This window comes from Colossoma macropomum, unplaced genomic scaffold, assembly GCF_904425465.1.
Source record: "Colossoma macropomum unplaced genomic scaffold, Colossoma_macropomum, whole genome shotgun sequence".
Taxonomy (NCBI): domain Eukaryota; kingdom Metazoa; phylum Chordata; class Actinopteri; order Characiformes; family Serrasalmidae; genus Colossoma; species Colossoma macropomum.
In genome coordinates this window covers 32,796,820-32,823,753 of record NW_023494806.1, presented here as the reverse complement: position 1 = coordinate 32,823,753, position 26,934 = coordinate 32,796,820, and the positions used below count along the sequence as shown (strand labels likewise).

The 26,934-nt window shown below is 41.8% G+C and overlaps 1 protein-coding gene across 1 annotated transcript; it reads left to right on the top strand.

Moving 5' to 3' along the window:
* Positions 1–41: 41 nt before the first annotated feature.
* Positions 42–26,068, top strand: LOC118827626 (endoplasmic reticulum aminopeptidase 1-like). Its single transcript, XM_036599058.1, has 18 exons — positions 42–238; positions 2,747–3,240; positions 3,799–3,937; positions 4,907–5,041; positions 6,272–6,392; positions 9,765–9,919; positions 10,201–10,314; positions 14,156–14,287; positions 14,702–14,833; positions 16,657–16,814; positions 17,849–17,928; positions 18,377–18,560; positions 18,766–18,922; positions 20,140–20,324; positions 22,978–23,139; positions 23,237–23,377; positions 23,831–23,912; positions 24,793–26,068. Exons 2-18 carry the CDS (start codon positions 2,750–2,752, stop codon positions 24,982–24,984), a joined length of 2,760 nt encoding a protein of 919 aa, XP_036454951.1. The 5' UTR covers positions 42–238; positions 2,747–2,749; the 3' UTR covers positions 24,985–26,068.
* Positions 26,069–26,934: the final 866 nt, after the last annotated feature.

Here is a 26,934-nt window from a genome sequence, read left to right as displayed (position 1 = left end):
GCTTTGCTTCTCACGCTCACTTTTTAAACGCACAACGCGCAGATTCTGTTTAAATATTTTCACATTTCATCAGCAAAAATGACTAAACTTAGAATGCAGTGCTGCAGATAATTTAATATTAATTTATATTTTAATGTTTTGTCCTCCTATGATGTAAAAGCTCAGCGCTGTTTACTTCCACTTTTACTGTTTTGGACTGTCAGCTCTCACTTCACTTCCAGCCTTCAGACGAGCTGCAGTGAGTAATATTGATGATTTTAATCATACGCCTGTAGTTAAATGGTATAATTGAACCTGTAGAGCAGCTGGTCTGAGATTAGGGCCGCAAAAAGCCCTTCATGTTTGAAATGTAGACAGATTAGCCGTCACTGTGGCTTTTTTCAGTTCAGTCAGTCAGGCAGCTCTTCCATATGTTTTGAATGTGTAGAATAGAATATCTTTATTGTCATTGCAGATGCACAAGTACAACGAGATGGAGTTTGCAGCTTCCTTACTAGATGCTATAAAGATAAAGATGTGTAAAATAGATATTTATCACAAAATTACAATTTAAATGTGCAGGAAAGTGAGATAAAGTATTAGGTAAATTACAAATGTAAAGCATTTACAGCTATATTTATGTTGGATATAAAACCCCATTTCCAAAAAAGTTGGGACACTGTGCAAAATGTAAAAAAAAAAATAGAATGCAATGATGTGCAAATCATGTGAACCATATTTTTAAAGGAAAATACTACAAAGACAACATATCAAATGTTGAAAATGAGAAATTGTATTGCTTTTTGAAGAATATATGCCCATTTTGAATTTGATGCCTACAACACGTTCCAAAAAAGTTGGGACGGGGGCCTGTTTACCACTGTGTTTCATCACCTTTTAACAACGCTCTGTAAGTGTTAGGGAACTGAGGAGACCGAGTGCTGTAGTTTTGAAAGTGAAATGTTTCTCCACTTGTTTGATGTAGGATTTCAGCTGCTCAACAGTTCAGGGGCTTATTTGTCATATTTTTTATTTCATAACCCTCCAAATGTTGTCAATGGGTGACAGGTCTGGACTGCAGACAGGTCTGGACTCTTTTAATACGGAGCTGTTGCTGTTGTAATACATGCAGAATGTGGTTTTACATTGTCTTGCTGAAATAATCAAGGCCTTCCCTGAAAAAGACGTTGTCTGGATGGCAGCATATGTTGCCAAAACATGTATATATCGTTCAGCATTAATGGTGCCTTCACAGATGTGCACATCATCCATGCTATGTGCACTAATGCCCTCCATACCATCATAAATACTGGCTTTTGATCTGTGCACTGATAACAAGCTGAATGGTCTTTAGCCCGGAGGACACAGTGTCCATGATTTCCAAAAAGAATTTCAAATGTTGATTCATCTAACCACAGGACATTTTTCCACTTCCCCTCAGTCCATTTTAAATGAGCTTGGGCCCAGAGAAGGTGCAGCATTTCTGGATCCTGTTTATATTTTGTTTTATCTTCAACCTGCATTTGTAGATGCAGCGACAAACTGTTTTCACAGACAGTGGTTTTCGTAATGCAGAAAACTCATTCAGCTCACTTTCAGCTCATGCAGTGATTTCCACTACAGAATCATGTCTGTTTTTAATGCAGTGCTGTCTGAGGGGCCCAAAGATGATGGCCAGCAAATACTGGTTTTTGGCCTTGTCCCTTGCATACAGAGATTTCTCCAGATTCTCTGAATCTTTTAAAGTTATTATGTACCGTTGATGATGAAAAGCAAAAGTTCTTTGCTATTTTACATTGAGAAACGTTATACTTGAATTGTTGCACTATTTCATCGTGCAGTCTTTCACAGAGTGCTGAACCCCTCCCCATCTTTACTTCTGAAAGACTCAGCCTCTCTTTTTATACCCAATCATGTTACTGACCTGTTGCCACTTAACCACCAGGTGTTTTTTTTTTAGCATTACACAACTTTACCAGCCTTTTGTTGCCCCCGTCCCAACTTTTTTGGAATGTGATGTTGGCACCAAATTCAAAATGGGCAAATATTTTTCAATAAACAATAAAATTTCTCAGTTTCAACATTTGATTTGTTTTCTTTGTACTATTTTCAATGAAATATAAGGTTTAAATGATTTGCACATCATTGCATTGCAACTTGGAAATGGGGTTGTATATATAAACATTACTGGTATGGTTAAACAAAGTAAAAGTGTAGTAACTCAATGCTTAATATTGTTTTGTACTATGGCAAAACATTAAAGGGCCCATATCACGAAAAACTCAGCTACATACTGAATAATTGTTTTTGTGATGTCATGAAAAGCAACACCTTTAAATGTACCTGCATGCTCAGTCTGTAGTTACAAGTTATAAGAAGTGTTTCAGCCTGGACTGCTTTCTGAACAAGGCACAATTCAGGTCAGCCAATCAAAACCAAGCTCATTTACATGTACATGTTAAAAGCGCAGTAATAAAAACAGCCTGTTTGATTCTAAGAGTAAGTAGAGGTTGGCAAATGTTCATCCTGTATGCTAATGCTAATGCTAAAGAGAGCACCTCTGCCAATCTGAAATTAGCAACCAAAATTTCATTTGTCAATAGACAGCATACAATGTCAATGTTAACCTACTTAAATAAGGAATTCAGTGTATTGAAAGTTAGAATATTGAAAAAGCATTGAATTTTCCATACATCGTGAATCACTAATTGTAGTCTTTGCTTACGTCTCCTTCTGGTCTCAGCAGTTCCTAACTGTCTTCCTGTAGGCCATGTACATCTTGGCTGTCTTTGTGTGGATTTTGACGGCTTTAGCTGGAGTTCCACATGCCAGCAGAGAAGATGGGCCTTCGTTTCCAGTGGCAACCAATGGACAACCGTTCCCATGGAACAAGATGAGGCTTCCACAGGCTGTGTCGCCCCTCCACTATGACCTCCTCATCCACCCCAATCTCACTAGCTTAGACTTTTCTGGAAGTGTGAAGATCCAAGTGGAGGTCCATGAAGAAACCAATGCCATTGTACTCCACAGCAAAGATCTCAACATTACCAAGGCAGCACTGCTGGGCTCAGCTGAAGGTGAAGGTCAGATTGTGAAGGTGCTGGAGTGTCCGCCCTATCTGCAAATCGCTCTTGTGAGCGATAGCGCAGTGCTGAAGAAGGGTGGCATTTACTTTATTGAGCTGGAGTTTGTAGCCAAACTCTCAGAGAGCTTCAACGGGTTTTACAAAAGCACGTACCGGACCAGGAACGGAGATGAGAGGTAAGGTGCCTTACACATCAACATGGCCCAATCAAAAGAATGAGTGATTGACTATGGATCCTAATATAGAGTGCTTATCAGGGTGTAATGATACATGCATTTTCATTTTTTTGATTCTGCGTTTTTCAATATTTTATGTGTTAAGAATATTTTGGTTCTACAGAGGTCTAATCATGTATTACATAGTAGGTTTGACACTTCGTGGTTTCCCACAGGCATCTATACCTAAATTTTCTCTTTTCAAACCCAAAAGTAAGGCTGTGTATAACTGCTGTAATTACATAGCAGTTATACATGACTGCTGAGACAACTTCATCACTTTTGTCTGCTAGCTGGCTAGTTAGCATACAGTTGTCTCCTATTTGAATAGTCTGTTCCATGCTGTTCACTCTTCCACTTCTGCCATGAGTGGCCTTTTTTGTGTAACATAGATATGACACACATCCAAGTGGTAAGTTGAAGAGGGTGAGGGCACGTTAAAAAAGGAACTGAAAATGAACCATGTTCTCTGACCACAATGATTACACATTTTCATTACACTGATGCTCGTGTTTGTAGGGTTCTGGCCTCCACCCAGTTTGAGCCGACCAGCGCTCGTGCAGCCTTCCCCTGTTTTGATGAGCCGGCCTTCAAAGCTAACTTCTCCATTCGCATCCGCCGAGAGAGCAGACACATCTCCATCTCCAACATGCCAAAGGTACGACCCATAAACATCATTACCACCTATTACCATCCTGATGAGAAATTAGTATAACTATTTGCTAGAATTTATTCAATATCTATAATGAAACTACTATATAAATGATGTAAATTCAAGAGTGAGCAATTTAAATATGGAACCACCCACAATTCCTTGTTTAAGGGTTTAGTTTTAGCTGATGCAGTTATATGACACTCCGACCAGACTAGGAAAACCCTCTTCTGATGATGTACCTTGAAATTGGGAGGAAGTTTTGAAAAGTTTTGAAAAACAACTTTGGGGTGGATTTTTGATGGTTGTACAGGAAGCTCACTGGTGCTGCCTTTGTGTATATCACTGCTGTCGGAAGAAAACCTCGTTTTTGACATAATTTGAAAATACCTGTTGTCCTTTACATTGTTCTCTGGAAATTATGAGTAGAAGCCAGATCCAGGAGGGGCTCCCCCTGGGAAGCCATGTCCCTGCAGTGATGAGAATCCAGGTCCTACAGTGGGTGCACATGAAAATACCTGTTGTCCTTTACATTGTGTGTAAATTTCATGTTGAATGGAAAAAGAAACGGCCCAAAATGACTTGGAAAAAAGTCTGGTTCCATTGACTTACATTAAAAGTAAAGTAGGTTTTATCCTTCTCCTGTAAAGTTACCATTTTGGAGATACGAGGTTTTCTTCCATAACAGCGATAGGTTTTGTTTTGTTTTTTTTTGCTAGCTGGTGAACGCAGAAAGGAGTTAATGTTAATGTTAGAAAGCTAGCAAACATGCTTCAAACAGCCCACCCCAAAAATCCCAAGCAGTTGTAGGTTTTCAAAACGTATTCAAAGCATCATCAAAAGGTTCCTTTAATAGGAAATATTAGCTATATATTGCATGAAGCCTTGTAATGTTGTAATAAGATATGTAATATAATGAGAAATGGGTCTGAATCCTGTTCTGTATCTGTAAGGTTTTATTTTTTCTTCTCCCAGCTGAGGACGCTGGCGCTTCCTGATGGCCTGTTTGAGGACCAGTTTGACATCACTGTGAAGATGAGCACATACCTGGTGGCCTTCATCGTTTGTGACTTCCTTTCCATCAGCAAGAACACTGAGCATGGGGTCAAGGTCTGAACTGCCTTAGTCAATCTTCTCTCCATTTCAGAAACACTATAGCAGTGGTCACCAACACTACTCCTGGAGATTGACCAGCTCCAACCCTAATCAACCCCACCTCAACCATCTAAATGCTGCCTTCAAGCAATTAGAAGTCCTTGATTAGCTGAAGGAGATGTGTTAGATTTGGAGGTGAAACCTGCAGGAAGGTAGATCTCCAGGAGGGGGGCGGTTGGTGACTACTGCACTCCACAGGGTGATTTTCCTAATACAGATGAATCCTTTCAATATCTGTTAAAAAACTGAATTTTTTGTGGTTTGATTTTATTTAAGCACAGAAAGCTGAACAAATATAATCATACATTCTTAAAAATTAAAGATACCGAAAGTGGTTTGGAGTGATGGCAAAGAACAGTCCACATCTCTGCCTTAATCCCAGTGTGTGGCAGAGTAAGAGAACAAAAACATCTCATAACTGAAACTCTTTTTGCAATATAGACACATTAAACATTATTATGCAAAAATTAAACTAGATATAGATAGATATGGACAGTTAAAACAAGTTAAGACACCACTGGGTTTATCTTAAAGTTAGGACAGTATTTAGGAAATTTTGTCTCGTTAGAATGTTTCTATAATACTATTTTCTTATCTGAAGTTAGGATAAAATAATGAACTTAAGAACTGTAATAATATTGTCCTAAATTCAGTCCTAACTGAAGTGGTGACTAAACACATAAGATTTCAGAGTGAAGATGTTTGTGTAATATGGCCCCAGTTTTGTAAATTAGATGTGTAGTGTGAAGAACCTTTTTAAAGGTTAATGAGCCTCCACATAATGTAAAGATTCTAAAGTTTCTCCTACAACCATTCATCCAAGCTGAAACCATTTAGGAACTTTTATGATCATGGTCAGTTTACCAAGCCTGTTTAATGAGGTATTTTCATCAGTAGAGAATCCTTCAGCCCAGAACAAGGCATAATCAGTGCTGAGAAAGCAAGACCCAACCAATTTTTAGATAAAGACTTAACAAAGTTTTGGAACAACTTGTACTTTCATTAGAGACTCGCCACTAAAAATCTAGAAGGCTTAAAATTGAGGCCTCCTTATAGGTGTTGTTGAAATGAAAGCAAAGTGTCCTTACAGTTCTGCACTTTTATCAGCAAATATATATATGCATAATTTTAATGCACTGAATATTTAGCAGTATTTATTTGCTGTGTTGATGTGGCTGTGGTCAGATCTCCTTGTACACCATACCAGAGAAGATAGACCAGGCCGAGTTGGCACTGGATGCTGCAGTGAGGCTGCTGGACTTCTATGATGATTACTTTGACATTCCCTACCCTCTCCCTAAACTAGGTAAATATATTTAGAGCTATCTCAGATTGCTATGTTATTATTTTTTATAATAGCTATCATTTATGTAAAGGTACATTGAATTGTGGGATATATGCTGTTGTATATAGCTTGTCAGGGGACAGCCAACACAAGGTTGTGTTGCTGGCTGAGGGACAGGGAGCAGCCAACCACCCAGTGGCAAGGGCACTGCTCACAGCAAAACTGAGCCAACAGTATGGACCCAGCAGAGATTCAGTAGCTTAGAACTGCCCTAGTCACCGAGGGGGCCGCAAGTACGCACGAAATACTCTCTCAGCTGCAATCATTGTCTGAGCAGTTGCTGAGAGAAACAGGCCAGCCCAGCCAGCTGTGATTGCTGAAGCAGCAGCTGCAGATGTAGTTTTGAGTTTTGAACCCTTAATGCTGAAAGTGACTGAAATGCTATAGCTCTTATGGCAGTCTACCAGCATGAGTTAGCGAGTTAGCATGAGATAAAGGATAAACTTTCCACCTGAGAACCTGCTCCTATGCTTGATGAGCTCTATGAGCATACTCTTAGGTTGCTTCCCCCTCACCAGACTCCCCCAGCTGTTTCATTCCCTGTGGAAAGCAAAGAGGAGCCCATGCAGCTGCGGCACTAAAGCCTCTCCTGGCAAAAGAGAGAGGCCTGCATGAGAGAGAAGCACTATCTATACTGTGATTGACCTTTAATGCCCTGAGCTGTCATTAAATGGCTAGTCTCACCCCAGGAGTTGGGACCTGAGGTGAGCCCAACCACTTTCTCCAGTGCAAAATTCTCTGGAAATTATGAGTAGAAGCCAGATTCAAGAGGGGCTCCCCCTGGGAAGCCATGTCCCTGCAGTGATGAGAATCCAGGTCCTACAGTGGGTGCACACGTCTCAATTGACCTGTTACCCTGGAGTTTTCAGAAATTCCCCATTTTAGCCTGCCAAGCCTGTGCTCAGAATAAAGACCCTAAGACAAGACCTTGCCTGGGCTCCGGTCGGCAAAGCAGACTGCAGAACATCTACTGCAGCATGTGGTAAAAATCCATGGGATTCCAGAGGACCTAGTCTCTGACAGGGGACCCCATTTTGCCCGTAGATTCTGGAAGACATTCTGGTAGTTATTGAGAGCATCAGTCAGCATGTCATCAGGATTCACCCGCAGTAAGATGGGCAGACAGAAAGTGTAAATAAAGATTTCCCTGTGGGCAGAGTATGCTCACCACACCCGATGACACTCCTCCCTCGGGATGTCACCATTTGAGTGCCAGTTTGGGGAACCTCTGCCGCTCTTTCCTGAGCAAGAGGTGGAGGGTGGGGTCCCTGCAGCAGAGCACTTGATACCTCTTTGCTTCTGTACTTAGTTGAAGGCCCAGGCTGCCCTGCATGCAGCTTCCCGAATCAGTCATCGCCGCTGGCTGGGGCCCACCTTCTGCCTGGGGCCACCCTTCCGCCTGGGGCTCACCTTCTGCCTGGGGCCCATCTTCAGCTTTAGCAATGTATCAAGTTGTCAGCCAAGGATTTACCATTGCAGCTTGAGTCCAGAAAGCTGGCCCCCTTTCTTGTGGGACTCTATAAGATACTGAGACATGTCAACCCAGTCACCTACAGCCTTCTTCTACCTCTGATGATGCCAGTAAACCTGACATTCCACGTTTTGCACCTCAGGCCGGTTCTTTGGAGCCCACTCTCACTCCCCTCAATCTCCTCCGGCCCCTCGCCTCATTGTCAGTGCCCCAGACAATATTCTGATGCACGCTGGACTGTCACCGAGTGCACAGTAGCATCCTATATCTTGTCGATTGGGAGGGTTATGGACTCGAGGATAGGTGCTGGGTGCCTGGCCAACACATCCTGGAACCCAAGCTTATTCAGGCATTGGTGCTTGGCCAGTGAAGGAACATCGACAGCTGTTCCTAGAGGAGGGGCTCCTGTCAGGGGGCAGTAAACATGAGGTCATGTTACAGACAGAGGGACACAGAGAGCAGTCACCCAACTAATGACAAGAGGTACCAGTCACTGCCACCAGACAGAGCAGCCTCTTAGGCAGTCACTGACAGCTGGCACCACCTGTGTGAGCTCTACTTAAGGAGACACTGCACCCTGAGTTCAGTTTTACCATCTTGCAAGTTGGTGTCTCTGTCTGGCTGGTAATATGGATAAAAAACACTTCTCTTTCTAACCTCTGGTGTGCTCTTGGTTTACAAACTAAGTCTCGAGTCTTTTGACAGTGTAAGTAGTGAAAATATATGTATATTTTCTTTAAAAAATGTTTTTTAGGTTTCTTTTGAGTTTATTTTTGGAGTTTTTCGCTTTGCATCGGGGTACAAATCAGCTGCTGGCTGGTGGCTCATCCAAACTCCTGCCTTCCAACCCCAGACACTGGAGCTCAAAACTGGCATGGGGTGACCACTCCATCACACAACTAAATTTATTCTACAGCAATAATGTTTCTAGTTACAAAAGAACTAAATTTATTGCAACATTACGACCACTAACACATTTTATTCTTTTGTCTTAAATTGAATAGACCTGAATTTAATTTTTTCCTGTTTACCTTTTTTAATGAATATCAGTAAATTGAAGCTTAATATGCCATGAAAACATAAGAGTAGAACAATGACCAACTGTGAAAAACATAAGTAAAATACTGATGGCATATAAAAGAACATATTCTTATTATAATTCATTTTTCACTTTCAGTAAAAGAAGCATGAAACATATATTTCAAAGAAAATTATCAGATTATTCAGTATTCAGTGTGTTCACTCTTTACTTTTATTACAGCTTTTATTGTTTTTAGGAGACTTTCTTTCAGTTGTGCAAAGAAATCTGCTGGGATATTTTTCCTCCAAAGTTTGAAGTTGGTTGCATTTTCTGCCTTCCACAATCCAAGTAATCCCAAACACGCTGTGATGTTGAGGTCTGGACTCTGGGGTGGTCAATCCATTGTTCTGAGAACACCAACAGCTTCTTTGTTTGATTTGCAAATGCTCTTCCTTTCCTCAGTAATATTTTCTTGACAGATACACACCCTTCCAGACCCATAGCGCTCAGTTGTCTTCTCACAGTGGAAGGATGGATGAAAACACCTGTGGATTTTTTCAGATCTGAAACTGAAAGCTTTAATTGCTGTTTATATGATGGGGGCAGTTTTGGTGGTCTACCAGGTCTTGCGGGTGTCCCATTTCCTCTTCCTTATGCTTATATCTGGTCCCCTAAGAAATATCTCCTAAAAAAGAATGAGTTGTACTTAATGGCCATAAATTAAGTATAAATAAAATGGCCATAAAATAAGTTTCTTCTTATTATACAGTCAATTGTAAATTTAGATGGGGCAGATCACTCTCATTTACTTTAGCATTGTGTATCTCTTTTTTCCTCTTAGATCTTGCTGCAATACCAGACTTCCAGTCGGGTGCTATGGAGAACTGGGGACTGAGCACTTACAGAGAGTCCACCCTGCTCTTCGACCCCCACAAGTCTTCCGTCTCTGACAAGCTGGACATCACTACAATCATAGCGCATGAGCTCGCCCACCAGGTTAAAACCATAAAACTGTTCAGGGCCCAGTTTCCCAATTGCATTTTAATGTTAAGATCTTAACTGGTAGAGAGAGTGTTCACTGTGATGCTTGCTCTACTTTTTAAGAATCATCAAACATGCTTTCAGGAGACCTAACCCTAGCCCATTCTGGGTGTAATTATTTTTTAATAAAGGGTGGGCAAAATGGGACAAAACATTATGACACCTAAGTGGTGTTGTAAAATGCACCAGTAAAACAGCAGTAGCATGTTTAAAAAAAGGCCTTGTTGTTTTGGCAGTGGTATGGTAACCTGGTGACAATGCAATGGTGGAATGATCTCTGGCTGAAGGAGGGATTTGCCAACTTCATGGAGTTTGTATCTGTTAACATCACGAACCCTGAGCTGCACGTGGTGAGACATCTTTTATTTGTTCTTTTTAAACCACAGCACCTGTTGGTTTAGACATAAAACCTTGCACTGTGAATTGCAGTTATTGATTAATACTGTCTCATGCTGTATGTTATGAATAGCAACACAAAACTTTAAGTTCTCATCTAATCGCTAATATAGCCAACTGCAGAGCTCGTAGCCAAAACTGAGCAGCTACTCGAGCTAGGTTAATGCATGCCGACTTACATAGCAATGCGTGGTCCAACTAAAAAACAAATTATGTGGTTTACATTTTACAATGTGGTTAACCCAGAATGGGCTAGCCCTTTCCTGGATCAGGGCCTGGTCGTGGCGGAAGGGCTTGTGTGGTCTAGGGATCTTCAGAGCTAAGTCGTCGGGAGCAATATGCTCCTGGTAGCGTCTCCCAGGGTGAACAGGTCTGGAGTGAAGACCCAGACTAACTCGATCCAAAAACCCTCCATGAAAAACGGACACAGACGATCGTGTACACTGCCAGGGAGAGGGTCACCGGGACCAGGCCTGGGGGTAGCATCCCTCGGCAAGCGCCTGGTGGCCGGGCAGCCCACTTAACCCGGCTGGGCTCAGCCCGAAGAGGCAACGTGGGGAGACCATGTGGGCCCACCACCCGCAAGGTCCAGCATGGGGGAGCGGTGCAGTGCCGTATAGGCAGTGGGAGATTGCAGGGGGGCCCGTGGCCTAGGCCCCTGTGGCAGAAACTGGCTCTTGGTATGTGGAATGTAACCTCACTGGGGGGAGGAGCCGGAGCTTGTGCGGGAGGTTGAGAGGTACCAGCTAGATATAGTTGGGCTCACCTCCACCCAAAGTGTCGACTCTGGAACCAAACTCCTGGATAGGAGTTGGTCCCTCTCCTACTCAGGGGTTGCACAAGGTGAGAGGCGGCTGGCGGCAGTGCAGTTGGAGTTTGTCCCGGTGGACGTGAGGGTCACCTCAATGCGGATTAAAATCGCAGAGAGGAGAACTAATACACCAAACAACAGGTCGGAGTATTCGGCCTTCTTGGAGCGAGTGGGCAGGCTTCTGGAAAGGATCCCACCTACAGACTCCATAGTCTTACTGGGAGACTTCAGTGCTCATTTTGGCAATGACTGGGAGACCTGGAGAGGCGTGATTGGGAAGACCGGCCTGCCTGATCTAAACCCGAAAGGTGAATTGTTATTGGACTTTTGTGCCAGGCATGGATTGTCCATAACGAACACCAAGTTCGAACACAAGGATGTTCATAAGTGTACATGGTACCAGAGCTCCTTGGGTCAAAGGTCAATTATCAACTTTGTTGTCGTTTCATCTGACTTGGGACCATATGTTCTGGACACTCGGGTGAAGAGAGGTGCTGAGCTGTCAACTGATCACCATCTGGTGGTGAGTTGGAGCAGATGGCAGGAAAGACTTGGGGTCAGACCTGGTAGGCCCAAGCGAATAGTGAGGGTGTGCTGGGAACGACTGTCAGAGGCCCCTGTTCAGAATGATTTTAACTCCCACCTCCAGGAGAGCTTTTCTCATGTCCCGGAGGAGGTAGGGGACATGGAGTCTGAATGGACCCTGTTCAAAACCTCCATTGTGGAAGCTGCCAGGCATAGCTATGGCCAAAAGCTTGTTGGTGCCTGTCAGTGCGGTAACCCAAGAACTCCCTGGTGGAAACCGGTGGTGAGGGAGGCCGTCAAGCTGAAGAAAGAGGCCTTTAGGGACTGGATGGCCCGAAGGACTCTCGACTCAGCAGATAGGTACCGACAGGCAAAAAGGTGGCAGCTGCAACGGTGGCAGAAGCAAAATCCAGGGCATGGGAGGAGTTTGGTGAAGCCATGGAAAAAGACTTTCGGTTGGCTTCAAGGAGGTTCTGGACAACTGTCCGGCGACTTAGGAGTGGTCGGGGTGGCTGCTCCCAAGCTGTATTCGGCAGGGGTGGAGAAACTCTGACTTCAAATGAGGATATTGTCGGTCAGTGGAAGGAGTACTTTGAGGAACTCCTTTATCTGGGAAACATGCCTCCCTCACGGGAGTCAGGGCCAGAGGCTTCTGGCATGTCAAGCTCCATTTCCCTGGTGGAGGTCACTGAGGTGGTTGGCAAGTTCTTCAGTCGCAAGGCACCAGGGGTGGATGAGATTCGTCCGGAGATGCTTAAGGCTCTGGATATTTTGGGGCAGTCGTGGCTGACACGCCTCTGCAATATTGCATGGACCTCGGGAACAGTACCCTTGGACTGGCAGACCGGCGTGGTGGTCCCTATTTTTTACGAAAGGGGACCGGAGGGTGTGTGCCAACTATCAGGGTATCACACTGCTTAGCCTCCCTGGAAAAGTCTATGCCAAGGTGCTGGAAAGTAGACTTCGACTGATAGTTGAACCTCAGATTGAGGTCACTGCTGATTCCGTCCCAGCCGTGGAACAATGGATTGTTGAGGGGGCATGGGACTTTGCCAACCCAGTCTACATGTGTTTTGTGGATTTGGAGAAGGCTTACAACCATGTTCCCCGAGATATCTTGTGGGAGGTCCTCTGGGATTATGGGGTGCTGAGGCTACTACTCCGCGGCATTCAATCTCTGTATTCCCGGAGTGAGAGCTGTGTTCGTATACTCGGCATTAAGTCGGACTCTTTCAGTGTTAGCGTCACGAGTGATGGGAAGAGGGATCGTGAGTTTGACTGCAGGCTGGGACAGGCGGCAGCAGTAATGTGGTCACTGTACTGGACTGTAGTGGTAAAGAGGGAGCAGAGCCATAAGGCAAAGCTCTCTGTTTACCGGTCGATCTACCGGCCATGAGCTGTGGGTAATGACCAAAAGAATGAGATCTCGAATACAAGCGGCGGAAATGAGCTTTCTTTGCAGGGTGGCCCCGGGGTTGTCCTAGGACCCGCTGAAGGGATTATATCTCTAAATTGGCCTGGGAGCGGCTTGGGGTCCCTGGGAATGAGCTGGAGGAAGCTGTGGGGAACAAGGTCGTCTGGGATTCTCTGCTCTCCCAACTGCTACCGTGACCCTATCGGGGCTAAGCAGTTAACGATGATGATGAAGATGACATTTTACAAGCATAATCTATCAATTTTAAACTTTCATATTTTTATCATAGCTATATTGTATTGTATATAGAATATAGATGTAGAATATAGAATACAGATTTGCTTTCATACCTGAACTTCTCAAGAAATCAGAGTCACTCTGGTTAGCATAGCATCTCGTAAAGAGATAAACATAGCAGGAGGTTTATGGCTGAATCACTGCTGAGGTCAGCTGAGCTCTGGTCACTGCTGAGTAGGTCGCTGTTTCCACATTGAATTTCTTGAAACTGCCAAGGACTTCTGTATCCTCATGCTAGGAACTTGATGAGTAATGGTATCAACTGGATGCTTGAGGCAATGGCGGATAGCAACAGTTGATGAGCAGTGACTAGAAGAGCTGAGAAAATTGACAGAGCTTGGTGGAGACCATCATGATTTTGATTGACCACAATACAGTGACAGCACTCACGAAAAGAAATTTCATTATCTTAAATAAGATTCATTACATCCCTATTTGATTGAGTATGCCTGTGATACTTGCCATTAGCACATTATCAAAATGGCACTACTGAGTTCCAGACTTCTGTGTTGTCAAAGCTAGTTACGGCCATGATCAGGTCCTGCAGTATCGCAGCCCTGTACAGTTTAGTACTTTCCCTGGTCTTTACCATCTGTGGTGGAAGAAAGCACTAAACTGTTCATACAGCAGCTTCATGAATTCCTTATCTGAGAATAGATGACAGTCAAATGTTTGAATAATGATTTATGCTGTGGTTTTTGAATGAAAGCCTTTCTTGTCCATTTATCTGTATGTTCACGTGCTGAAGGAAGACTATTTCTTGGGAAAGTGCTTTGAGGCGATGGAGGTGGATTCTTTAAGCTCCTCCCACCCTGTGTCCACCCCTGTGGAGAACCCAGCTCAGATCCAGGAAATGTTTGATGACGTTTCTTATGAAAAGGTATGACAACAGAAGGAAAATGGTTATTTTAAAGTGATACTTCAACCAAAAATCACATTTACACAGTTTTCTATTTAGCCAACTTGTGGTTGATCAGCCAGAAACATGTTTGGTGTCTGAAGTTTTCTTCTTTAGTTACGTGGCTAATGTAGCTGGGCCTGGGTATTGTTAAAATATTTTCCATATCTATAGCAAAACCAGTACATTACTTTCGATACCATTTTGTGAATACCTTTTTTTTTTGTTACAAACCAAAAGTGGGTGTGTCATAAGCCAGAAATGAGTCTGAGGTGCTGTGGACCTGTGTATCAATATTGAATGCAATACATATATGTACTTCCGAAAATACTCGAAGTCAGTATCCACCACTTAGCATTATACAAACAGCTTGCAATCTGTTTTGTCGTTTTTCAGGGTGCTTGCATTCTGCACATGCTGAGGGAGTTCCTGACCCCTGATGACTTTAAATCTGGCATCATTCAGTATCTGAAACAATACAGCTACCAGAACACGGTCAACACTCACCTGTGGGAAAGTCTGACCACTGTAAGTGCATGTTTTTGTTAATTTATTACACATTAACACTTGCTTGGTGGCTTTGAAGGGATTGACAAGCCTGACGTTAACCAACTAGTGCATTTAATGTTATTTATCGTGTTATGCAGTGTTCTGTAGTTCATCAACCTCCTCAGGTTTGACAGAATTCCTGATTTTGTGTCATTTGCATGTTTTCAAGCACCTCACACTATCATTGGGAATCCCTGTAGTATCAATCCAACCTTACCTGCTGTAGCCTAGCCACTAGAGGTGTTACTGTTCATCTGGTTCTGTTCATGGGTTCTAGGCCACGATACGGTTTGTATCATGGTTCTGAATAGAAAAACGTAACTGAACCTTAGATTTTTTTTATTGCACATAAGTTTAAGTCTATGTTTAATGCAAGATATGCAAAAAAAAAACTAACCAGTTGTTTTGCCTGTGCTGTCGGCAGCTTGTGCCACCAGTTGCTTGTGCTGTTGGTTTGACTAAGCCATCGATAGCCTGCTTGTTCTTTAATCAAACAAGGAACATCACACTCTAAGAGACAAAAAATATTTGCCCTTAGAATTGTTTGTTTTGTGAACAGAACCATAGGCTGTCAAACCACTGATGTTGGTTTTAATTCATAACAGCTACACCTTCAGGATACATAATCAGAGAGTCTCAATCTACAAACTACCACATCACTAATGTAGGATGTGATTAGGCAGAAGCAATTAAATGAAGCAAATTTTTGCTGCTGGAAGCCTTTCGTCAGATTTACCTATAGTACTAAAATGCTGTATGTTTAACATACTATCATTTTCGGCAAACTGATCATTGCAGAAGATTTGCCCCTTAAAATCCCAGGCTTATTACATATTAAGGCTTATAATTCAGTAACTACAGGGACTTCTGTGCAAACTGCCTGAACTATTCTATAAAGGGAGATTCACTCAAAGACGCCCCAAATATTTTGTAATAACTCTCGCTAGGACGAAGCAATCCAAATGTGCTCCTCAGTATATGGAGCTTCAGACAAGCCAGGATGCCCCTGCGTCGGAACGATGAGGTAGGCGCCGGACAGCCGTCGCAACGTTTAACCTCCGTTTGCAACTTCTGGGTGCAGACCCCCGTACCCCTTCATGTGTCTGGCAGAAAACAGAGATCACTTACAGCATCGCATGTAATGCAATCGATTACACATACGTCAAGGTATGTAGCATGTTTTTTTGCTTGAGATTGCTTCATCCTAACGCGAGTTACAACAGAATATTCAGGGCCCCTTTAGAGTGAATCTCGAATCTCTTGTGTAATACAGCTTTGGGCCCACCGGTGAGCACTGGCCATTTAAGGGGTTAACAATATAGAGTTTCATCTGTACCACAAATTGTTGTTTACTTTGTTTTGCTTTTCCTTAGACATAAAATGGACAGAATATACAGATTAATATTGGACTGTTTGTTATTATTCTTATGTCTTAGCCAATCATTAACATTTTTGTTTTAATAACTCCCCAGATTTTGGTTATAATAAAGCCAAAGACACATGTTGTCATGTGTTGGCAAATGTGCCTATTGGCAGGCCAGCTGAAGGGAATGTTGGATCACCTCTGTAAGCAACATGTGCGTAAGCTGTGGTGAAATATTGCGTGTAGGATTGCTCAGTTATTATGGTGTTGTAGCATGGCTCTATAAACCGCTATCTTATCAAGTTCATTTTGAAACATATAAACTAATCTGACTGATCAAACACAATCAGATATGCTCAGTATCTCCCTTGGAGATGATTGTCTTTGTTATGTAAAATGACATAGCAATTTATTAAATTTATTCAATGTCTTCTGCCAGAAGCAGCACTCTGAGGACAAGCTAGATGTCAAGGTGATGATGGAGGCATGGACACTGCAAGAAGGCTTCCCCCTCATCACAGTGGAGGTCAAAGGTCTCCAAGTGCATCTACGTCAGGAGCGGTACCTGAAGGGCAAGGACCCTTCCCGAACCTCAGGGTGAATATAGCAGAGCTATAGTTATACCCTTATATTTTACTTTTTATTTATTGCTAAGATTTTATTCACTGCGTTCGCTCTGTCGTCAGGAGATCACAAGTTTTATCTCAGATGATGCCACAGCCATCCGTAACCGAGAGTTCAGGACAGTATAGTTTTCCTTTCTGCCTCTCTGGGTGGGTAGGATGACCCTCCCCATCACTCAGTGCAATGCTAGCCAACATGTGTGTCTGTTGGTTGATGCAACAAAATTAGCGGTTAGCATTCTCCTCCAAGTGTATGTAGCTGTCCTGTGACGTTGTGTTAGCAGCAGTTTGAAAAGATGTGGTGCTGTTTATGCTATTCTTGACCCTCCCAGCTTGGTAGCACTGTGTGGTGAATGGAGACCTAGCTAGCACTAGTAAGAATCACTTCCATGCAAAACAACAACAAATAACTTTGTAAGGATTTATGGTGGGATGGGAGTTAATGTCTGTAGCAGCGGTTGCTAGGGTTACCTCCATATTCTAAACGAGCATCTAGCCATGCACCAGAGTTCTGGCGCTAAAAAGTCCCTCCCAGCATTTGATTGGGGTGCCTTGTTGACAGTGAAAATGCAATTGCAGACAGGGTTGCAAATATATATTTTAATTTTGACAGAAGAGCGACGATGAGGAAATGCAACTGCCAATGGGTGATTGTTATTCCATTTTTTTAATATTTCAGAGTTGGACAATTAAGACACTGAAAATGAAATGTCACAAGTTCTTTGCTTTTCCATATTAACTTTTTTCCAGCCATTTTACACAGAAATGCAAATGCAGTATTTGAATTATGTCTTTAATAATGCACACTCCAAACTTATTGGAATTTTGAAACTTTTGGAAACATTGGCTAATTAGGGAAATGCAATGACAAAAACACAATTTGCTGGACATTTTGTACAGCAAAATGTCTGGAATATGTTGCCATAGTCTTGGATACAGGTCTCTATGTTTAGTCAGGGTGTGATTGTTTGTATAGTGCTGTAGTAACTGATCTTCTTTTGGAAACAGGTTTCTTTGGCACGTCCCACTGACCTACGTCACCAGTAACTCGGCCGCCATCCATCGGTTTCTGCTGAAGACTAAGACAGGTGTGTACAGATGTTTCTGATTAACAACACAAACGCTACATTTTAACATTTCTAAATAGTTCAGCAAAGAAAATGGATAAAAGTAGAGGCTTTATTTTAGCTCTGCTATGTAATGTACTTTTGTTCACTTTTATAGATAACAGCACATCACACAATATCAGAAACCACCAAATTTATTACTTAACAACAACTCAACGTGGTTTCAGGCAAATGTGTGATGTTAGGCACTGTGCTCTTTGGTGCAGCATAAGCTTCCGTTACTTCTTATCTACATAGCCTCATAGCTGCAGCTGATTTACTGCATTTGAGGCATTTCGTCAAAGCTGTATGTTTAGAAAACTATCAAACAATTTAAAATCAACTTCAACTAAATGTAATCACATTTTGGTCATTTAAAGGTGCCGACATTTCAGGTTATTAATAAAAAATACTCATGTGCTGCTCTCAGATGTGCTGTACCTGCCTGAAGAGGCGGACTGGGTGAAGTTTAACGTGGACTTGAGCGGATATTACATTGTCCACTATGAGGGGTCGGGCTGGGACGACCTCATCACTCTGCTCAAACACAACCACACCGCCCTGAGCAGCAACGACCGGGCCAGCCTCATCAACAACGTCTTCCAGTTGGTCAGGTTAGCTGTCTGCTGGACTTTGCTTGGCCAGGTGTTCTTGGACGAATTTCTCATTCAGAACTAATTTCTCTGGGTTTCTCTTGAGAAAATCGTTCTTGCCCTTTGCTTAGTGAAAATTTGCCTAGTATAAACTAATAATATTGGAGTCGGCTTAAACTGTATCCAGATTATATATTTCAAGATACCCCTTGCTTTTGTTGGTCAGTGTGGGGAAGCTACCGCTGGACAAAGCTCTGCACCTGTCGCTGTATCTGTGCCACGAGACGGAGATCATGCCTGTGATGCAGGGCTTCAGTGAGCTCATCCCACTCTACAAACTGATAGAGAAAAGGGACATGGAGGCACTGGAGAATCAGATGAAGGTCAGTCATGGAAGGCACTTTTTTTATGGAACATTTTTATACGGAGGAGGAAAGGTCTAATAAAAGCTGTTTTTATAGCTATCTAGTTTTAGATTGCATTAAAATGCATTTCCTACTTAAATAATTACTATTATTAGTATTTATTTATATTATTTGTAGCTCATTGAAATAAGTAGATGGGCTGGTTTGAGTGTTTCTGTAACTGCTGATCACTTGGGATTTTCATGCACCACACTCACTAGAGTTTGCTCAGAAAAAGGAAGAACATCCAGTGGGCGGCAATTCTGTGGATGGAAATACCTTGTTGATGATAGAGGTCAATGGACAATGGCCAGACTGGTTTGAGCTGACAGAAAGGCTGCGGTAACATAGATAACCATTCTGTGTACAATCAAGGTGAGCAGAAAAGCATCTCAGAATGAACAGCACGTCAAACCTTGAGGTGGATGGGCTACAACAGCAGAAGACCACGTCGGGTTCCACTTCTGTCAGCCAAGAACAGAAAGCTAAGGCTGCGGTGGGCACAGGCTCACCAAAACTGGACAGCTGGAGACTAGAAACCATAGCCTGGTCTGATGATTCTCAGTTTCTGCTGGTGCACACAAATGATAGGGTCAGAATTTGGCACTAACAGCATAAATCTATGGGCACAACCTGCCTTGTGTCAACATTCCAGGATGGTGGAGGTGGTGTAATGGTGTGGGCACACGTTTTCCTGGCACACTTTGGTCCTGTTAATACCAATCAATAATCACTTGAATGCCACAGCCTGTTTGAGTATTGTTGCTGACCATGTGCATCCCTTCATGGCCACAATTTACCCAACTTCTAATGGCTATTTCCAGCATGAAAATGCACTATGGTACAAAAACTTAAGTCTGCTTAAGTTCTGTGTTCTTCAGTGGTCTTTCCAGTCACCGAATCTGAATTCAGTAGAACACCTTTGGGATGTAGTAGAACAGGAGATTTGCAGAATTAAAGTGCACCTGAAAAATATGCAGGAACTGCATGATGCAGTCATGACAGCATGGACCAGAATCTCAAAGAATGTTTCCAACATCTTGAGGAATCTATACCGCGAAGAACTGAAGATGATTTGAGAACAAAGGGAAGCTCTACCCAGTTTTAGGATAGTGTTCCTAATAAAGTAGTCAGTGAGTGTATATGGAGGTTTAAAAGTATTGACTGTTTATTATTTTCTTAATATCCCTGTTCAGGGCTACATCATGCACCTGTTCCATGGGCTCATAGACCGGCAGGCGTGGACTGACGACGGTTCAGAGTCTGAGAGGATGCTGCGCAGTTACCTTCTCCTCTTTGCCTGCTTGAGGGGTCACCCGGCCTGCGTCTCCACTGCCACCCAGCTTTTCAACAAGTGGAAGGAGTCTGACGGCAATATAAGGTCAGACATCAGCTCTTATGATAGGATCCTTATATTCTTCGCTCTTTAACCCTTATTTACAATTAGGGGTGTAACAGTACACAGAAGTCATAGTTTGGTTCACACAGTTTGGACATCACAGTTCCGTATAATTTCAGTACAACAGAAAAAAGCAACAAAACCCAAAAGCATGAGGCTAGGTTTCTTTTATTTTGAACACACAGTAGTGCAAGTTACAGTTTGCCCCACATAATGTAGTATAGTCCTCCCCTAAGGTAACTTTAGTTGGTACAGTCTGTAGTGTGGATCATTTGCACTCGATGGGGAAAGACACTAACGTTAACTCATTTGTGCAGTGATTGTTCGCTTCGGCTGTGATTGTGTAGTTAGGAGCAGAGAAAAACAGGAAAAATTCATAAGGCTTTGTGCTGAATCTCTTCACAGGTGCAAAAATACTGGAGGCTGTGGATAGTGATGAGCCTTGTTTTGTTCATTTAATTTCAGCTAGTGTTTTTTTTATACCCCTTCTTAAGTGTACTTCAATGGCTTCCTTCTTTACATCTCACTCACTGTTCAAACACTTCAAACTCAGTTATGAGCTGCTGCAATTATGAATCCTTGATAAACTGAATCATTTGGCACTAAGTTTCACGGACTGCCACTGCTAACTTGCTAACGGCCTACAGCTTAAGATTTCTGGGTGAAACTCGCACTTGTGCAATTTGGCTCTGCATGACATTCATCAGTCTTTGCATATACAGTGTATTCTCCGTACGACTGCATGCACTCAACTATAATGTCCGCACCGTGGCAGTTTGGGACGAAGACACGCACCATTGCACCCCTACTCATAAACCTATTCTGCAATTGATTTGCTATATTATTTAAAGGGGGATTCCTGCATAAGTAAATGATTAAGTTGTAAACAGTCATTCAGTGTGGTTTGATGTGAAATGCTCCATTCTAGAGTCAGAATTGTTCACAGTGATGTTGATAGGAACCAGCTACACAGATTATGGCTATGAGTATGCGGAGACATTGTTTTGAGAAGGTTTTGGTCTAAAACAGATTTCTTTAAAAACCCATACATGGTGGAGGGGTACATGTAGGGTGTGAGGAAAAAAAAAAAGTCCTCAAAGAAAACTTCTCAGATTTTCCACTATTTTACTCTCATTAACATTACATATAAAAGCTCAGAAGACACGTGTAGGTTCACTGGTGGTTTTGGATTGTGGTTTTGGTTCCTGTCACCATCAATGTATAGAAATCTGAATCTCTGTGTAAGGAAGACTCTCCAGACGGATTGGAATCCATAATTCCCATTTACTCAAAAACACAGTAAAAAGATAAAAAAAACAGAGTCAGAGACAGTCAAAAAAACAGAAAAGATCACAAAACAGCAAAGGTACCAAGGGGAGATCAAAAAGCCCAAGAGTTCAAAAAAAAGTCTAGGTAATCCAAAATATCCAACAGTTGAGAAGAAACAAGGCTTGGTATGCAGATTAACTGGCAATACTTCACAGAGATCCAGTGTGAGTGAAGGTCCTTATAAAGGGAAGTAAATGAGCTGCAGGTGAGAGAGGTCAAGGTGTAACTAGGAAGCAAGTCAGTACTCAGGTGAGGCTGAGACCTCTGGTGACAAAGGTAGGTATTACACCTGACACTCTGCAATTAATCATTTCACATCAGACCATTCTGAATAACCACATTTACATGTCAGGCACCGAATTATGCAGACATTTTGAGAAACTTTGTGGTATTATGGAATGTTTTTAGTAGAGCATTGCATTCCTCAGCCTCATCAGTTTGGCAGAATTCACAAGATGTGTCCTTTTTGTGTTTTCTTCAATCAGTGTTCACTCAATACAGTACTCAGCATGCACTGCAGAAAGAGAAGCGTTTGAGAAGCATTGGCTCATGATGAGTGCAGACTATTTATTGCCTACCAAAAAAATTGATTGAATCAGGGTGTGTTTTATCTAAATGAGATGTGGATGAGGTACTCGTACATCGAAACAAAAAAGGTTGCTTTAAATTTACTTGATTCAAATCTGTACATTGGCTCCACATGAATGAAATATGTTACATTGACATAATTACTAAATACTTGCTTTACTTACTTTTTCAAACCAAAGTAATGTAACTGTTATTACTTAACAGTGTGGAGAATTGTATATTAATTGTCAAATCTTATTTTCTATTCATATTGTTCTTTTTGTGTTATTGTCTTACTACCTGGTGTCGACCAGAGTAGGACTGGTTCCGTTTTTAAGCCTGGGTAAAGCTTTTCCTTGCCACTGGCACTCCTGGCGATGCTCACTGGGGCTTGGACCTGGATTTTCTGTAAATCTGGTTTCTGAGAACACCTGTTGTAAAAATCACTATATAAATAAATTTTGACTTGACTTGAGCCGACGTACACATTTGAGTCACGTAATCTCAGAGACTTTTTTTTCAGTATAGGATGGCACTTGATTTCACTCACTTAAGCTGATTGAAGCTGCAGCTGACTGCACTGAAATCTCCACTTGTTTCCATGTTGTACAAACGTTTGATGAATCAGATGCAGAGGACTTCATATGTCATGAAATGTCAAATCTGTTCAACTTGTGAATAAGGGCCAAAACGTCTGTCTGTCTGTGATGAAAATGTTCCATTTGTTTTTCCTTCACAGTCTCCCTAACGATGTCAGCCGTGCAGTATTCACGGTTGGTGCTCGCACTGAGGAGGGCTGGGACTTCCTGTTCAAGAAGTACCGCGAAACCCTTTCCACGTCAAGGAAAAGCTGCATCGAATCTGCCCTGTCCTCCTCTCCACTCACTCACAAACTCAAATGGTGAGACAGTTCAGGAAGCTGGTAAGAAGTCACATAGTCTTGTTAGCGTCACATTCCTATAACTCTGTACAACCTTCCTCTTTTCTCCTCACTGTAGGATGATGGAGCAGAGTTTGGAGGGGTCGCTGATGAAGACGCAGGATCTGCCGTATGTTGTGACATCAGTCAGCAGCAACCCTAAAGGCTATAAACACGCCTGGGACTTCCTCAGGGCCAATTGGCACTCGCTGGTGAAGAAGTGAGTGGATGGACTTCAGCACACTGCCTTATTAAATTCAGCTAATTAGCAAGACCTCCATGAATTGAATTGAGTGTTAGATGAGGATAAACGCTGATCTCCTCAGGACTTTGACCTGGAAGGTCTCTAGTTTGACATACTTGCTATATAGTACCAGAAACCACCAAAGTAAGTCTATTTGATATTACTGAACAACTCAACATGGTTTAAGGCAAGTATGTGATGATTTAGGCACATGGTTTCAATGATGGGTTATACGCTTGCATTACTTGTTGGCTAGATTTGCTCCAATGTAAAAAAAACAATGCTTAAATTAGAATTTTCATCTAATTAGAATTTTTGTCTAATAGAATTTTCGTAACCAATTCTTTTCATAGTGACATCCTGACAATAGGCTTTGAATTATGTGAAAAGTCTGTTAATGTCCCTCCACCATGACTTTTTTTTCTTCAGGTTTGACCTGGGTTCTCACTCCATTGCGCACATGGTAACAGGTGTGACCAGTCAGTACTCCACCAGAGAGATGCTGGAAGAGGTGTGTATCAAAATGTCTGTACTAGGGTCAAAAAAAAAAATCATATTTGTCCATATTATCCAATATTGATAATTGTGGATTGCTATTATATGTATTTCCTATGCTAGATAAAAAAAAAAGATCTATTTTGGTGTAATATATGAAATGATCTGTCTACTATAGAACATAAAATGAGAAGAAATTTCAACACTTGAAGTATAGCTAGCTAGCTAACTCTCCTAATGCTGCCCTCATATGCTCATATGCTGTAGTCTGAAATAAGGAGCATATCAGGAAACCATTGCAAGACTTACTTTGGCCGCTAACGTTAGCCTCTTAACTAACCTGATCGACTTTGGGCACTTGCTAAGATTTTCCTCCTTTGTAAAAAGTGTAAGTAATGCATTCTGTATTTACACTTGTAAGCAAATGTCTATGACTTAACTGTAAAAGGTAAGTTGCAATAAAGAATTACCAACAATCGATCATTGACACCATGCTGTTCTTTGCCATGATAAAAGAGTAAAGGTCAGTAGCAAGTCATAAACTCAGGTAACCAAGTTGTTTCCAAAGATTCCTCTTGTAATCACGACTAGATCGGACGTTCATGTACAACTTTTAGGTTTGAGACGCATATTTACAATAATTCATGTTAGTTTGTTCTGTTACAAGTGAATGGCCAGACTTCTGCTCTTTCCAGGTAAAAGGTGCACAGTGCCACCTAGTGTACTGAAACAGCAGATGCTCAAAACTCAATCATTTGCTGATAATATCAGATTGAGAAACAGAACTGCATAATCAAAATACCTGAAACATGCATTTTTAATATTGAAGATTTCAGTAATTATGGTTATTTCACCCATCTCCACTATAATGCATGTGTCTCTCTTCCATCCATCAGATTCGGGGATTCTTCGGTTCCTTAAGTGCTGAGACGGGCGCTGAGCTGCGCTGCATCCAGCAGGCTCTGGAGAATGTGGAGGAGAACATTCGCTGGATGGACAAGAACCTCCCTCTGCTCCAAGCCTGGCTGAAAAAGAACCTTCCAGAACCAGCCCAGCTAGACGACCAGTGCAAATACTCAGAGCTGTGAAAACCTTGACCACACTAGACCTGACCTGACCTGAGCCAACATCTTGTATTGAATGACTGAACCAAGAAGCTACGAACATTGTGCTCCATATGTTAAAATAATGCCTGCTGAATGGTGAAGTTTGCTGAAACGGTTATTGGTTTGAGGGACACACTGCTGTTCTTAACAATTCCACCATTTCTTTCAAAATATCTACATAATTGAAGATGTAAACAAAGTCAACCAGAGTGGTTTGGTGTGAAATGCTCTGTTCTACAGGAACATACAGTAAAAATTGTTTACAGTGGTGGTGATAGGAACCAGACGTCCACCTCTAACAGCTTCCTCACAGAAAGTTATTATATTAAATGCTTAATTGTGCATTCACACGGTAGACTAGCTTTGGTGGCTTGTGATACTGTATGACAGACTGCTGGATAAAAGTATGGGCTTGTGCTACTGTTTTTAACTATGCTAACATACTTTTGTCCATTTCTATAGATAACAGTGTGTCATACAATGTCAGAAACCGCATAAAGAAGACTGTTAGAGGTTACTGAACAAATCCACATAGTTTGAGGCAAGTTTAAAATAATTTAGACATGCAGTTTACATGATGCTAAATGACTAATTACACATAAGCCTCCATTGCTTGTTAGCTACATTAGCCTCATATCTCCCGTGAAAAAGAAGCAAAATGTGATTTTTCATCAACTGTTCTTGATTTTCTCACCTTTTCTGTGATGAAATGCAGGCTTTTAACATACACATTCTGGAGGAGGGTGGGTTGAAAATGTCTCTTGTGGTACACCACATGTGCTGGTCCTCATTTGAGGATGAATTTTGTTCAGGGTAAAACTGTGTTGTAGAGAACATAGTTCTGGGTAGCTTTTATTATTATTTAATTTTCTATTTATTATTTTTTGTCATACGTCTCTGAGACACACCAACATCAACTACTGTTTTTTGCTTGTTTATGTGTTATGGGTTTTCTTTTTCTTTCAGTTTTCTTAATTTATCAGTTTTAAAAGCACCTTCTGGAATGTAAATCTTTATGCTGAGATATGAAATAAAACATTTGGATGGGTTTATATTTGTAAAATATTTGGAAATAAAACGTTTAATTAATGTGCGCTCAAGTCATGCTCATTTACTCGTACTCATAAAAATGCACAGATACCAACATCTAATACCACCTGATATCATGCGACGTAAGCTGAGTGTTCCCTGCCACGCTAATAAACAAACGACTCAAGCTGACAGTGAACGAGGGTCTGCTCACACAGTTACTGACACCGCACAGTCAGACGGAAAATCCCTTTAAATATTCTGTCTTGGCAGATTCCTGTCAGACATATACATTTTAGCCTGTTTTTAAACACAATTACAATCACAACCACTTCCCCAAAATGGGTGGAGACACGTAGACTAACAAAACTGAGGCAAAATGTCAATGTTTGCTATCAAAATCTGTATACATATATATGCATATACTCCCTTCCTTCAGGCCATATCTTCTTTGCTGTCTGCCTTTGAGTTTGTTGATGTGCTGCTCAACTTCTTCCAACTCAGCAGCCACATCCCACTTCTGACACTAATGTAGTGTCAGCATAGAAGAAGATGCGAAGAACATTGTGCTTATGGACAAATGCTCTTTTATTTTGAACAGGCACTTCAACAGGTAGCCCAGCACACCCCCAACACATAACACAGGGAGGGGTAACATGGGAGGACACGACATCTGAGGAGCGTAGACACTTCCAACATACTGTAACCCCCCCTCCTCAGTTACAATTACTCTAATTAACTACAAACTAAACCAGCGACAACAACAGCAGCCATAACAATCTGACCGGACACCACATTATTAATATAATTAATATTATCATCATCTTGTAATATCAGAATATATACTCTTGTAAATATACTAGAAGTAAGGATCTTAGTCTTATTTCTCATATTAGAGGAAAC